General features: G+C 51.1%; 1 protein-coding gene across 1 annotated transcript; it reads right to left on the bottom strand.

The window, feature by feature from the left end:
* Window positions 1–8,880: 8,880 nt before the first annotated feature.
* LOC130909871 (uncharacterized) lies at window positions 8,881–15,334 on the bottom strand. Its single transcript, XM_057826797.1, has 2 exons — window positions 13,439–15,334; window positions 8,881–10,572 (listed from the first exon to the last, which is right to left on the bottom strand). The coding sequence occupies exon 2, from the start codon at window positions 10,552–10,554 to the stop codon at window positions 8,881–8,883; it is 1,674 nt and encodes a 557-aa protein (XP_057682780.1). The 5' UTR covers window positions 10,555–10,572; window positions 13,439–15,334.
* Between the last annotated feature and the right edge of the window lie 462 nt (window positions 15,335–15,796).

Raw genomic sequence — 15,796 nt, 5'->3', positions numbered from 1 at the left:
CGAACGTGACAGGACGAATGGAGATCGCGCCGTTAGTAATCCAGCCCCTCGGGGCGCTTCCGGTTGGTCGGCCACAGGCCGCGCAAAGCCTCACGGGAATTGTAGTAGCCGTGTGCGGCATCTCTGTACCAAAACTCCTTATGTCCGACTAATCGCGCAAAGTTAATTTTAAAACATGATTTCTCCCCACTTCCATAGGCCAGTCAGGCAGCCCAAAATGGAACTTTCCTTCCTTCCTTCTGTTACGTATGTCAAAAGTTGAACGACGGTACTTCCGTGTTTTACTCCATTGAGCAGCCAGCCATTGACTTGCATAGACGCGTGCTTACTTCCGCCCCGACTCCCACATGGCTATTTTCTAAGCCAATCAGGCGTTGCTACGTCATCGTAGCGGCGACCGAAACGGCGCTATCTACCTGTAACGTTTATTTACGTCCCAAATAAACAATTAAAATTAATCCCTAAATTCATCCAGTAGCCCAAAAACCCCCAATATTAACCCCAATAATTCCTATTAGCTCACCAGTATAATAAAAAGTAAATTATTAAAGTATTGGTGATAAACTAATCTCCCCTCGGGGCAAAACACGTACACTGGCGCCCTCCGGTGGGAAAGAAAACAAATTACAACTACTTACTATAGGTCATAGAAGAGTCCCATTGTCCTGATTGGGAGCCACACCGTCTAAAACCTGTTCTTGGGAAAAACATACGGTCTCCGAGAGTCATTTGTCCATTTTTCAAACAACACGGCCAAACGTCCAAAGTTGTTAAGCAAACATATTTATTAATTAACAAACGGGAATCAACAATCCTTATTGAACGAACAAAGAAAAGTACACTCAAAAACACAACCGAATTATCACCAGGGCAAGAGAGGGCCCCTTCAAAAACGCCGGAATACCAGCACAAATTGTATTGAAAAAATATGAACAAAAACAAACCAACAAGAACGTGAAAAAGAATTATATATAGAGATTATGTACATGTACGTGTATACATACATATATAAAAAAATTATCCACCCATATACATATGGTACAATATGAAAAAAAACAATCCGAGAAAGAAAAAAACCTTTTCTTACAAGCCTTGAAACAAAACCAAACCGTCCCATGAAAACAAGAAAAGCCCACCAAAGTCCTCTTAACTCAAAAATCGCACAGTTATAAACACAGAAAGCAAAAACAGCCCAACGGGCATCGTACTCGGAAGCGAGGTATAAACCGTGTCGGCGGGTGCGTGGTTGTAAACGTCACGAACAAAGAGTTCAATTTTACGAAGGGACAGAGAGTGGTGGAAAAATTATTTTTTATATTTTTGGGGAGGACGGGTCCAGCCGTAAGTTTTCCTATTCGGAAAACCCGGAGACACTACAAACGTCCCCCTTCCAAAAAACCTTCGTACCACAAGGCCCACATATTTTTGGCCGTGGCTGGGGACCAGTGGATCCCGTCCCCGAGCGTCTCAAATAATTGGTCTCCCAATTTAGGGATCCCGTAACCTGTCTCTCCTATCATAAAATTGAGCTGTTCTATTTTGGCCCGTACGAAGTTGGTCATTAACGGCGAGTGGTTTATTCTCGGGATACCTATATCGCTCTGCGGGAAAGTCTTCTTCGCCACCTCGGCCAGATTCTTGACGTCTTCTCTGAGTTTCGAGGGGTTCGTTTGGTTTCTGTCGTTCAGGCCTACTGAAAGGATGACTTTCTTGGGAGGGACCACTATTTTGGTTCTGAAGGCCAGAACGTGAACCAGGTGGTTCATTTTGGCGCCCGGATAGGAGTCCATTTGAACGTTCGTGTTCCTGACTCCCGGTAGCCTAGAGATATTTGAATCGCCCATGATTAATATGGGCCTATCCACCACTAGGTCCCAATTCCCGTATTTGTCACCCTTATGGTCGTGAAATTTAAACAATTGCATTCCGTCAATTCGCAACTTGACGCCCTCCCCCCTACTGACACCCCACTCGCCTTCTTTCTCCACCGGACGTCCAGGGGCCGCTTCGTCCGGCATGCGAAGCGCTCGCGGGACAAGGGCTCTCTGCGGTTTTCCACCGGGGGTCTCGCTCATGTCCCCGCGAGGCGGGGACGGCGCCATCAGGCTCTCGAGGATCGGGGAGGTCATCACCACCGTGCTCGTGTCTACCGTCTCGATGTCCCAAGGCGGGGCTTCCTCCACTTCCATCAGGGCGTCGTCCGAGATCAGGTCGATTTCCGGCAAGGTGGGCGTGATCGCCCTTTCGAGGGCCTCGACCAGGGGGTCGGAGGGCTCCTCCGGTCCCAACAGGACTTCTAACGGCGGGGTGTATTCTGCAAGCAGTGCATCCAGATCTAAGTCATCATCGGTCGTTCTTACCGACTTCTGTTTCTTCTTTTTTCCGTGACTTTCGAGGGCCGGGTTCTCTTCGGGTCCGTCGTTCGGCTTCCTTTTGGTCGGCGCCCCAGGGTTCGCGGTCGACGTGGACGGCCGCGTTTCTTCGGCGTTGCTCGGCCCCTCCGGGGTCCAGGCGTCCGTTTGCGTGTACGCGGAGACCATCGGTCTCGTCGACGGACCTGGAATCGACGCGTCCGGCCTATCTACCGGGGTGTCCCATCTACCTGTCGGGGGCTGAACTCCCGCTACACCCATAATAAATTCAATTTCCGCGCTCGCCTTCGCCAGAGTGGCCTGCCGTAGAGTGTCTAGATCTAATCTAGCCCACTTCACCGCCAAGGACAGCGCGTCTTGCCAGCGTGCAATTTTGAACCTGCCGAGTTCAATTTTAAGCGACGCCAAAGTTTCCGAATAATGTTCGAAGAGCGACTGTTGTGTCACGTACGCCCAATTCTTAGCATTGTACTTGGTCAATGTATTGATTTTCTCATTCGGATTGGAGGGCTTGACCCCTTCTACCAGTGATTTTTCCAGGAGTCGAATGCCCCATGGCGGGCGGTCGGCGTCCGCCACACTCTCAAGATGGTGTGACGTCCTGATGAACCTTGTCATCAGTCTGGCCAGAAATTTCAGATCCCCCGTCGCCAGTTGTTTACCCCGTCCCTCCATTCTCACCGCGAAGTTTTCCTGGATTTCAGAGAGCCAATAGGAATACAAACAGAAAGACAAAATTCACCGAGTCAATTTCCGAGGGTATTTCGAAATTGATAAAAAATTCAAGATTAATTATTCCGCACGAAAGCCGCACCACTCCGTCTCCTGAAAAAACCTTTTTTGTTTAAATCCAACGTATACCCACCCTTTCAAATATCAGCGAGCTACATTAGGTCAGACATCCAAGGAATTGGAAGAAAAAGAAGGAAAGAAGAGAGAGTATGGAAACGTTAGTGTTATTTCAATCAAAGGCCCGTATGGTAGACCCCCGAAGGGTTTCCGGATTCACCCCGTTAGGGTTGGTCCGAGTGGTGGGGGCAAATGACTCCTTTCTAATCGTGTCCAGTCCCTTGTTAGGAAACTGGAAAGGAGGGGTGAATTGAGTTTAGTTCACGGGGGTGGGATTAGGTGTCCAATTCTAAAGTGGACAAAGTCCTTTTGTTGAGTTTAGTGGAAGAGAACAGGGAAGGGCCTACCGAGACCAAAATTTGGGCAAGACTCTTCGTTGGGGTTAGTCGAAAGGAAGGGTGGTTCCACAGGCCACCGAGGGGTTTCCACACGTACCTCGTTAAGTTTAGCTCACGGGGTCAAGTGCCCTATTCCAAATCGGATAGCGCCCTCTAGTTAAGTTTAGTGGAAGAGGATGGGGAAGGTTGTTCTACCGAGACCCAAAGAGGGCCCTAGCTCAGATTAAGTTTAGTTCAATTTATTTCCCTAGGGCTTTTATGTTTAGTGGGGGGGAAAGGGGGGGGGGGGGGGGGGTTTGTTTGTTTACAATAAATCCAATTAAGTATATCAATTGCCCGGAGGTAGCCAAAAAGAGGGGGGCCGTCGCGATCAGCAAAGGGGGAGTAGACCAGACCCGACCGCACCGCACCGCGGCTAAAACCAACTAGCCCGCAACGGCTTACCGATCGGAAAAAACCAGAATATCACAGGACTCACGGGACGGGAGGACCTTGACTAGGTCCCAAACGTCAGTCGATGTCGCCGCAAGACTTCAAAGGGAAACAGTCGTCCGGGGTTCTGGCGGGTTAGGTGAGTACACTCTATCTCGATGGCATCCCCGGTACGTCTTACGACTACCCGGTGTGTGGAGTACCAAAGGCAATGCGACTGACCCTCGCTAGTCACTGTGACCCCCTTCTTACTTTGGCGACATCAGTCGACGCACAGGAATCGCCCGTCCGGGGCCACGGTTCGGTCCCGATCAACGGGACGGTTTCTTCCTTAAAATGAACTCGACAACATACTCGTCAATCTAACAGAGTTGGGCCAAAAAGCCGCCTCGCCCCCGTGTTGATCAGGCGGTAGCGTTTAGCGCTCACCGCCCGGTTCCATCCGTAGAAACCACGTACGTCCCCTAGTGCGCGCAACCCGATACTTACCGACCAGGTAGGAGAACGCCCCAAGGTTATCGGGACCTATTACCGAAATTATACTGATTTTTAAGAGAAAAACTGGACTGGGGGAAAGAAACCTCGACCTAAGTGTGTGCGAAAGAGACACAGAGAAAAATAGAGAGAGAGAGAGAGAGAGAGAGAGAGAGAGAGAGAGAGAGAGAGTGTGTGTAAGAAAGAAGGAGAGAAAGAGAGAGACACAGAAAAAAATTAAAAGAAGGAGAGAGAGAGAGAGAGAGAGATATAAAGAGTGGCAGCAAAAGAAAAGGAGAGAGAGCGCGTGAGAAGGAAGGAGAGAGAGAGAGAGAGAGAGAAAGAGAAAAAATATGGGAGATGGAAAGAAATAGAGAGAGAAAAAGAGAGATAGAGAGGAAGCAGCCAAAATCAAAGAAATAAGTACAAATAGAGCTAAAAACCAAGCGCGCGCGCTAGCGCGCGCACATCCGTGTCGGCGGCGTCACCAGGGTGGGAGAGAACCCCCCTGCCCACAGACTGTAGCAAAATCAACCGAAAATCCACATGGATATCAGGGATGACTTACCGTAAGTACCGCGCGTGCGATCACACGACCGCACGTGACTTATGTAAAAAATCATACATACATCTATATATATATATATATATATATATACACACATACATATATATACACACACACACACACACACCCACACGTGTAAAATGGGGCCCGCAGGCCCCCATTCATATCCCAGAAGCAAGCGTTAGCGCGCTAGCATTCGAGCGTGACCGTCCCTCGTCTCCCAACGTAGAGGGAGCGATCCGCTCGGCGTCGACAGAAGAAAAACCATAAGCCCCACCCGGAGACATTCACCTCCATGAAAGTTTTGAAACTACGACGACCCCGTCCGGGTTCGGTGCGGTTCTTAACGGAGCTGGGTAAAGTGGACCTGCGTCGTCAGCAGCGGTCCCCACAGTCCTCGACTGTTTCGGGCCATTTATTCACTGGACAGCCTCGTGTGGGGGGGCCCCGTCCGGGACGATCAACTCCCGGACCCGTCCACTATACTATCGGAGTACCCGCATGGTTCGTCGGAGTTCAGCGTGGGATTACCCGGACCGCCTAGGGTCCCGGACCCCCTTCGCCTTTGTTTCCTGGAGCGCTGCGTCAGCAGTTTTCCTTTTTGGGAACGGTTTTTTCGGCACTTTGCTCGGTTCAGCACGCCCGCGGGCGGTCTCGTGACCGGAGCCCGTTCCGGTCGCGGCCTACGGCCTTTGCAGCCCTTCTTTTGGCAGCGTGCGCGCGCGCGCGAGAGAAATACCGGCGGCGGACCTGTTCGAGGTCCGTGCACACACACGCGCACGTACGCACACACTCACACACAGAGAAAGTAGTACTGGACAGGCACACGTGTCTATTCAGAATCGGTCCCTTCCGGGTGCCCCGGCCGCCGCGCAACCGGACGAAGGCGGCGGGGAGTCGTCACCAGACTTACCGTGTATTCGCAGTCTTGTTTTTATCAATTTTCTCTCGCCGAGTCACGGCACTTCAGCGGCGGCGTCGCCCGTAACCGTGGCCTCTCGCGTCGGGATTCGACTGCTTCGCCCTTCGCGGACCGCCTTCCGGTCCCGGTCGTCGACGGCGTAGGTTCACCGACTTTCTCCCACCGGGCAGCAGAGCAGAGCAGGACCTCGGTCTTAGACGAAGCGATAAAACGTCACGCCAAATAGGACTTTAGCCCGTTCCCCCCATAAATTCCTTCTCTAGCCTCCCACAGTTCAACTGTCGGCGCCCTTCAGTATTCCGACTCTAGTCCCATAATACAATAGCCGCTCGACTTATGTGCAACTTCACGGTAGACTTCACCTATTTCAAGTAGCAGGACCACCGTTCATTCCTCCTAAAACAAGCATCCCCACCGTACATTGCTACGGTGTCCCCCAGTATGAGAAAAAAAAGGGGGCCTAATATGTCCAGTTAGAAGTTAAAAAAATTATTTCCATCTCCCCGCGCATTTTGCGGGAGTTCTATTCGTTCCCCAACTCACCTAACTGGCGTCCCGCCATAATTGACCATCCCCGCCATTTTTGCCCGCCCTCGGGCAAGTGCACGAGTCCGCACGGACCTTGCTAAAATACGTGGCCGCAGCCGTGACTAATACGCACCAATATGTCATTATTTCCGTTTTCATTTAGTAGTGTACTCACCTCGTTTTTTTGTACGACCACTTGTCGTCCAAGGGGCTCCGAGCTAAGTACCTCTAGTCGCACGTTAAATAGTTCGGTCGCATCGGAGAACTTCGGGAAAGAACGCCCTCACGCCACTTGACTTTCCCCGCCCACCTCCGGTGGCCGACGTCGGAAGCCGCAAGGTTTCACGGGAGATGTAGTCGCCTTCACGGGCGTCCCCGCGGCACATCGTTTCAAACTCGAACCGAACGGTGTCTATCCAGCACCCCAGCGGTTCGTTCGTCCGTCCTCGCGTTCGGATCGCCGCGGAAGCCTCTCACTGGATTTCCCGTGTTATTGTTTTGACAGTATACGTGTTTTTGTATTTCATTTTTTAGGGCAATTACAATTGCCTCTGTTCGACACCAGTCGTCGCTTTTTTACCATGTTTATGTCTCATACAGCGGCACATCTTCGTATCCGTTCGGAAAGAATCGTGCCCCCGACGGTCGGGCTCTTCGCGTCATTTCCGGTCGCCTGGACTACATTCTCGCAAAGCCCTCTGGGAGATGTAGTCGCCCTCCACGGCATTTATGCTTTTTACACATGGCTTCTTACGTCGCGCGAATTCGCAAATAGACGTTAACGGCCCGCGTGATTTCACTCCGTAGCACAACAAGGCCTTCGCGCTAGGAAGATCTGACCATTGTGTCCGCGATCCGAGCATCGACTCGGCTAACGCACTTCCGCGTTCGTGTGTTTCCACTTGAATTTCCAGCGATCGCTTTTTTCACCGCGATCGGATTCACCCGGGTCACAAAGGTCGCCGGTTTCGCAAAGTCTGACACCGCCATTTCCCTTGTCTCCCTGGCGCACGGCGGGCCGACACGAACGTGACAGGACGAATGGAGATCGCGCCGTTAGTAATCCAGCCCCTCGGGGCGCTTCCGGTTGGTCGGCCACAGGCCGCGCAAAGCCTCACGGGAATTGTAGTAGCCGTGCGCGGCATCTCTGTACCAAAACTCCTTATGTCCGACTAATCGCGCAAAGTTAATTTTAAAACATGATTTCTCCCCACTTCCATAGGCCAGTCAGGCAGCCCAAAATGGAACTTTCCTTCCTTCCTTCTGTTACGTATGTCAAAAGTTGAACGACGGCACTTCCGTGTTTTACTCCATTGAGCAGCCAGCCATTGACTTGCATAGACGCGTGCTTACTTCCGCCCCGACTCCCACATGGCTATTTTCTAAGCCAATCAGGCGTTGCTACGTCATCGTAGCGGCGACCGAAACGGCGCTATCTACCTGTAACGTTTATTTACGTCCCAAATAAACAATTAAAATTAATCCCTAAATTCATCCAGTAGCCCAAAAACCCCCAATATTAACCCCAATAATTCCTATTAGCTCACCAGTATAATAAAAAGTAAATTATTAAAGTATTGGTGATAAACTAATCTCCCCTCGGGGCAAAACACGTACACTGGCGCCCTCCGGTGGGAAAGAAAACAAATTACAACTACTTACTATAGGTCATAGAAGAGTCCCATTGTCCTGATTGGGAGCCACACCGTCTAAAACCTGTTCTTGGGAAAAACATACGGTCTCCGAGAGTCATTTGTCCATTTTTCAAACAACACGGCCAAACGTCCAAAGTTGTTAAGCAAACATATTTATTAATTAACAAACGGGAATCAACAATCCTTATTGAACGAACAAAGAAAAGTACACTCAAAAACACAACCGAATTATCATCAGGGCAAGAGAGGGCCCCTTCAAAAACGTCGGAATACCAGCACAAATTGTATTGAAAAAATATGAACAAAAACAAACCAACAAGAACGTGAAAAAAAATTATATATAGAGATTATGTACATGTACGTGTATACATACATATATAAAAAAATTATCCACCCATATACATATGGTACAATATGAAAAAAAACAATCCGAGAAAGAAAAAAACCTTTTCTTACAAGCCTTGAAACAAAACCAAACCGTCCCATGAAAACAAGAAAAGCCCACCAAAGTCCTCTTAACTCAAAAATCGCACAGTTATAAACACAGAAAGCAAAAACAGCCCAACGGGCATCGTACTCGGAAGCGAGGTATAAACCGTGTCGGCGGGTGCGTGGTTGTAAACGTCACGAACAAAGAGTTCAATTTTACGAAGGGACAGAGAGTGGTGGAAAAATTATTTTTTATATTTTTGGGGAGGACGGGTCCAGCCGTAAGTTTTCCTATTCGGAAAACCCGGAGACACTACAAACGTCCCCCTTCCAAAAAACCTTCGTACCACAAGGCCCACATATTTTTGGCCGTGGCTGGGGACCAGTGGATCCCGTCCCCGAGCGTCTCAAATAATTGGTCTCCCAATTTAGGGATCCCGTAACCTGTCTCTCCTATCATAAAATTGAGCTGTTCTATTTTGGCCCGTACGAAGTTGGTCATTAACGGCGAGTGGTTTATTCTCGGGATACCTATATCGCTCTGCGGGAAAGTCTTCTTCGCCACCTCGGCCAGATTCTTGACGTCTTCTCTGAGTTTCGAGGGGTTCGTTTGGTTTCTGTCGTTCAGGCCTACTGAAAGGATGACTTTCTTGGGAGGGACCACTATTTTGGTTCTGAAGGCCAGAACGTGAACCAGGTGGTTCATTTTGGCGCCCGGATAGGAGTCCATTTGAACGTTCGTGTTCCTGACTCCCGGTAGCCTAGAGATATTTGAATCGCCCATGATTAATATGGGCCTATCCACCACTAGGTCCCAATTCCCGTATTTGTCACCCTTATGGTCGTGAAATTTAAACAATTGCATTCCGTCAATTCGCAACTTGACGCCCTCCCCCCTACTGACACCCCACTCGCCTTCTTTCTCCACCGGACGTCCAGGGGCCGCTTCGTCCGGCATGCGAAGCGCTCGCGGGACAAGGGCTCTCTGCGGTTTTCCACCGGGGGTCTCGCTCATGTCCCCGCGAGGCGGGGACGGCGCCATCAGGCTCTCGAGGATCGGGGAGGTCATCACCACCGTGCTCGTGTCTACCGTCTCGATGTCCCAAGGCGGGGCTTCCTCCACTTCCATCAGGGCGTCGTCCGAGATCAGGTCGATTTCCGGCAAGGTGGGCGTGATCGCCCTTTCGAGGGCCTCGACCAGGGGGTCGGAGGGCTCCTCCGGTCCCAACAGGACTTCTAACGGCGGGGTGTATTCTGCAAGCAGTGCATCCAGATCTAAGTCATCATCGGTCGTTCTTACCGACTTCTGTTTCTTCTTTTTTCCGTGACTTTCGAGGGCCGGGTTCTCTTCGGGTCCGTCGTTCGGCTTCCTTTTGGTCGGCGCCCCAGGGTTCGCGGTCGACGTGGACGGCCGCGTTTCTTCGGCGTTGCTCGGCCCCTCCGGGGTCCAGGCGTCCGTTTGCGTGTACGCGGAGACCATCGGTCTCGTCGACGGACCTGGAATCGACGCGTCCGGCCTATCTACCGGGGTGTCCCATCTACCTGTCGGGGGCTGAACTCCCGCTACACCCATAATAAATTCAATTTCCGCGCTCGCCTTCGCCAGAGTGGCCTGCCGTAGAGTGTCTAGATCTAATCTAGCCCACTTCACCGCCAAGGACAGCGCGTCTTGCCAGCGTGCAATTTTGAACCTGCCGAGTTCAATTTTAAGCGACGCCAAAGTTTCCGAATAATGTTCGAAGAGCGACTGTTGTGTCACGTACGCCCAATTCTTAGCATTGTACTTGGTCAATGTATTGATTTTCTCATTCGGATTGGAGGGCTTGACCCCTTCTACCAGTGATTTTTCCAGGAGTCGAATGCCCCATGGCGGGCGGTCGGCGTCCGCCACACTCTCAAGATGGTGTGACGTCCTGATGAACCTTGTCATCAGTCTGGCCAGAAATTTCAGATCCCCCGTCGCCAGTTGTTTACCCCGTCCCTCCATTCTCACCGCGAAGTTTTCCTGGATTTCAGAGAGCCAATAGGAATACAAACAGAAAGACAAAATTCACCGAGTCAATTTCCGAGGGTATTTCGAAATTGATAAAAAATTCAAGATTAATTATTCCGCACGAAAGCCGCACCACTCCGTCTCCTGAAAAAACCTTTTTTGTTTAAATCCAACGTATACCCACCCTTTCAAATATCAGCGAGCTACATTAGGTCAGACATCCAAGGAATTGGAAGAAAAAGAAGGAAAGAAGAGAGAGTATGGAAACGTTAGTGTTATTTCAATCAAAGGCCCGTATGGTAGACCCCCGAAGGGTTTCCGGATTCACCCCGTTAGGGTTGGTCCGAGTGGTGGGGGCAAATGACTCCTTTCTAATCGTGTCCAGTCCCTTGTTAGGAAACTGGAAAGGAGGGGTGAATTGAGTTTAGTTCACGGGGGTGGGATTAGGTGTCCAATTCTAAAGTGGACAAAGTCCTTTTGTTGAGTTTAGTGGAAGAGAACAGGGAAGGGCCTACCGAGACCAAAATTTGGGCAAGACTCTTCGTTGGGGTTAGTCGAAAGGAAGGGTGGTTCCACAGGCCACCGAGGGGTTTCCACACGTACCTCGTTAAGTTTAGCTCACGGGGTCAAGTGCCCTATTCCAAATCGGATAGCGCCCTCTAGTTAAGTTTAGTGGAAGAGGATGGGGAAGGTTGTTCTACCGAGACCCAAAGAGGGCCCTAGCTCAGATTAAGTTTAGTTCAATTTATTTCCCTAGGGCTTTTATGTTTAGTGGGGGGGAAAGGGGGGGGGGGGGGGGGTTTGTTTGTTTACAATAAATCCAATTAAGTATATCAATTGCCCGGAGGTAGCCAAAAAGAGGGGGGCCGTCGCGATCAGCAAAGGGGGAGTAGACCAGACCCGACCGCACCGCACCGCGGCTAAAACCAACTAGCCCGCAACGGCTTACCGATCGGAAAAAACCAGAATATCACAGGACTCACGGGACGGGAGGACCTTGACTAGGTCCCAAACGTCAGTCGATGTCGCCGCAAGACTTCAAAGGGAAACAGTCGTCCGGGGTTCTGGCGGGTTAGGTGAGTACACTCTATCTCGATGGCATCCCCGGTACGTCTTACGACTACCCGGTGTGTGGAGTACCAAAGGCAATGCGACTGACCCTCGCTAGTCACTGTGACCCCCTTCTTACTTTGGCGACATCAGTCGACGCACAGGAATCGCCCGTCCGGGGCCACGGTTCGGTCCCGATCAACGGGACGGTTTCTTCCTTAAAATGAACTCGACAACATACTCGTCAATCTAACAGAGTTGGGCCAAAAAGCCGCCTCGCCCCCGTGTTGATCAGGCGGTAGCGTTTAGCGCTCACCGCCCGGTTCCATCCGTAGAAACCACGTACGTCCCCTAGTGCGCGCAACCCGATACTTACCGACCAGGTAGGAGAACGCCCCAAGGTTATCGGGACCTATTACCGAAATTATACTGATTTTTAAGAGAAAAACTGGACTGGGGGAAAGAAACCTCGACCTAAGTGTGTGCGAAAGAGACACAGAGAAAAATAGAGAGAGAGAGAGAGAGAGAGAGAGAGAGAGAGTGTGTGTGTAAGAAAGAAGGAGAGAAAGAGAGAGACAAAGAAAAAAAATTAAGAGAAGGAGAGAGAGAGAGAGAGAAAGAGAGAGAGATAAAGAGTGGCAGCAAAAGAAAAGGAGAGAGAGCGTGAGAAGGAAGGAGAGAGAGAGAGAGAGAGAAAAAAATGGGAGATGGAAAGAAATAGAGAGAGAAAAAAAGAGAGATAGAGAGGAAGCAGCCAAAATCAAAGAAATAAGTACAAATAGAGCTAAAAACCAAGCGCGCGCGCTAGCGCGCGCACAACCGTGTCGGCGGCGTCACCAGGGTGGGAGAGAACCCCCCTGCCCACAGACTGTAGCAAAATCAACCGAAAATCCACATGGATATCAGGGATGACTTACCGTAAGTACCGCGCGTGCGATCACACGACCGCACGTGACTTATGTAAAAAATCATACATACATCTATATATATATATATATATATATACACACACATACATATATATACACACACACACACACACCCACACGTGTAAAATGGGGCCCGCAGGCCCCCATTCATATCCCAGAAGCAAGCGTTAGCGCGCTAGCATTCGAGCGTGACCGTCCCTCGTCTCCCAACGTAGAGGGAGCGATCCGCTCGGCGTCGAAAGAAGAAAAACCATAAGCCCCACCCGGAGACATTCACCTCCATGAAAGTTTTGAAACTACGACGACCCCGTCCGGGTTCGGTGCGGTTCTTAACGGAGCTGGGTAAAGTGGACCTGCGTCGTCAGCAGCGGTCCCCACAGTCCTCGACTGTTTCGGGCCATTTATTCACTGGACAGCCTCGTGTGGGGGGGCCCCGTCCGGGACGATCAACTCCCGGACCCGTCCACTATACTATCGGAGTACCCGCATGGTTCGTCGGAGTTCAGCGTGGGATTACCCGGACCGCCTAGGGTCCCGGACCCCCTTCGCCTTTGTTTCCTGGAGCGCTGCGTCAGCAGTTTTCCTTTTTGGGAACGGTTTTTTCGGCACTTTGCTCGGTTCAGCACGCCCGCGGGCGGTCTCGTGACCGGAGCCCGTTCCGGTCGCGGCCTACGGCCTTTGCAGCCCTTCTTTTGGCAGCGTGCGCGCGCGCGCGAGAGAAATACCGGCGGCGGACCTGTTCGAGGTCCGTGCACACACACGCGCACGTACGCACACACTCACACACAGAGAAAGTAGTACTGGACAGGCACACGTGTCTATTCAGAATCGGTCCCTTCCGGGTGCCCCGGCCGCCGCGCAACCGGACGAAGGCGGCGGGGAGTCGTCACCAGACTTACCGTGTATTCGCAGTCTTGTTTTCATCAATTTTCTCTCGCCGAGTCACGGCACTTCAGCGGCGGCGTCGCCCGTAACCGTGGCCTCTCGCGTCGGGATTCGACTGCTTCGCCCTTCGCGGACCGCCTTCCGGTCCCGGTCGTCGACGGCGTAGGTTCACCGACTTTCTCCCACCGGGCAGCAGAGCAGAGCAGGACCTCGGTCTTAGACGAAGCGATAAAACGTCACGCCAAATAGGACTTTAGCCCGTTCCCCCCATAAATTCCTTCTCTAGCCTCCCACAGTTCAACTGTCGGCGCCCTTCAGTATTCCGACTCTAGTCCCATAATACAATAGCCGCTCGACTTATGTGCAACTTCACGGTAGACTTCACCTATTTCAAGTAGCAGGACCACCGTTCATTCCTCCTAAAACAAGCATCCCCACCGCACATTGCTACGGTGTCCCCCAGTATGAGAAAAAAAAGGGGGCCTAATATGTCCAGTTAGAAGTTAAAAAAATTATTTCCATCTCCCCGCGCATTTTGCGGGAGTTCTATTCGTTCCCCAACTCACCTGACTGGCGTCCCGCCATAATTGACCATCCCCGCCATTTTTGCCCGCCCTCGGGCAAGTGCACGAGTCCGCACGGACCTTGCTAAAATACGTGGCCGCAGCCGTGACTAATACGCACCAATATGTCATTATTTCCGTTTTCATTTAGTAGTGTACTCACCTCGTTTTTTTGTACGACCACTTGTCGTCCAAGGGGCTCCGAGCTAAGTACCTCTAGTCGCACGTTAAATAGTTCGGTCGCATCGGAGAACTTCGGGAAAGAACGCCCTCACGCCACTTGACTTTCCCCGCCCACCTCCGGTGGCCGACGTCGGAAGCCGCAAGGTTTCACGGGAGATGTAGTCGCCTTCACGGGCGTCCCCGCGGCACATCGTTTCAAACTCGAACCGAACGGTGTCTATCCAGCACCCCAGCGGTTCGTTCGTCCGTCCTCGCGTTCGGATCGCCGCGGAAGCCTCTCACTGGATTTCCCGTGTTCTTGTTTTGACAGTATACGTGTTTTTGTATTTCATTTTTTAGGGCAATTACAATTGCCTCTGTTCGACACCAGTCGTCGCTTTTTTACCATGTTTATGTCTCATACAGCGGCACATCTTCGTATCCGTTCGGAAAGAATCGTGCCCCCGACGGTCGGGCTCTTCGCGTCATTTCCGGTCGCCTGGACTACATTCTCGCAAAGCCCTCTGGGAGATGTAGTCGCCCTCCACGGCATTTATGCTTTTTACACATGGCTTCTTACGTCGCGCGAATTCGCAAATAGACGTTAACGGCCCGCGTGATTTCACTCCGTAGCACAACAAGGCCTTCGCGCTAGGAAGATCTGACCATTGTGTCCGCGATCCGAGCATCGACTCGGCTAACGCACTTCCGCGTTCGTGTGTTTCCACTTGAATTTCCAGCGATCGCTTTTTTCACCGCGATCGGATTCACCCGGGCCACAAAGGTCGCCGGTTTCGCAAAGTCTGACACCGCCATTTCCCTTGTCTCCCTGGCGCACGGCGGGCCGACACGAACGTGACAGGACGAATGGAGATCGCGCCGTTAGTAATCCAGCCCCTCGGGGCGCTTCCGGTTGGTCGGCCACAGGCCGCGCAAAGCCTCACGGGAATTGTAGTAGCCGTGCGCGGCATCTCTGTACCAAAACTCCTTATGTCCGACTAATCGCGCAAAGTTAATTTTAAAACATGATTTCTCCCCACTTCCATAGGCCAGTCAGGCAGCCCAAAATGGAACTTTCCTTCCTTCCTTCTGTTACGTATGTCAAAAGTTGAACGACGGCACTTCCGTGTTTTACTCCATTGAGCAGCCAGCCATTGACTTGCATAGACGCGTGCTTACTTCCGCCCCGACTCCCACATGGCTATTTTCTAAGCCAATCAGGCGTTGCTACGTCATCGTAGCGGCGACCGAAACGGCGCTATCCACCTGCAACGTTCATTTACGTCCCAAATAAACAATTAAAATTAATCCCTAAATTCATCCAGTAGCCCAAAAACCCCCAATATTAACCCCAATAATTCCTCTTAGCTCACCAGTATAATAAAAAGTAAATTATTAAAGTATTGGTGATAAACTAATCTCCCCTCGGGGCAAAACACGTACACTGGCGCCCTCCGGTGGGAAAGAAAACAAATTACAACTACTTACTATAGGTCATAGAAGAGTCCCATTGTCCTGATTGGGAGCCACACCGTCTAAAACCTGTTCTTGGGAAAAACATACGGTCTCCGAGAGTCATTTGTCCATTTTTCAAACAACACGGCCAAACGTCCAAAGTTGTTAAGCAAACATATTTATTAAATAACA

The sequence above is a fragment of the Corythoichthys intestinalis genome, chromosome 2 (genome assembly GCF_030265065.1).
Source record: "Corythoichthys intestinalis isolate RoL2023-P3 chromosome 2, ASM3026506v1, whole genome shotgun sequence".
Lineage (NCBI taxonomy): Eukaryota > Metazoa > Chordata > Actinopteri > Syngnathiformes > Syngnathidae > Corythoichthys > Corythoichthys intestinalis.
Note: the sequence above shows the minus strand (reverse complement) of the source record. Positions and strands in the feature narration are given on the sequence as shown.

What these genes read in the sequence shown, in the direction of transcription:
- LOC130909871 (XM_057826797.1), bottom strand. Translation starts at nt 10,554, where the DNA reads ATGGAGGGACGGGGTAAACAACTGGCGACGGGGGATCTGAAATTTCTG.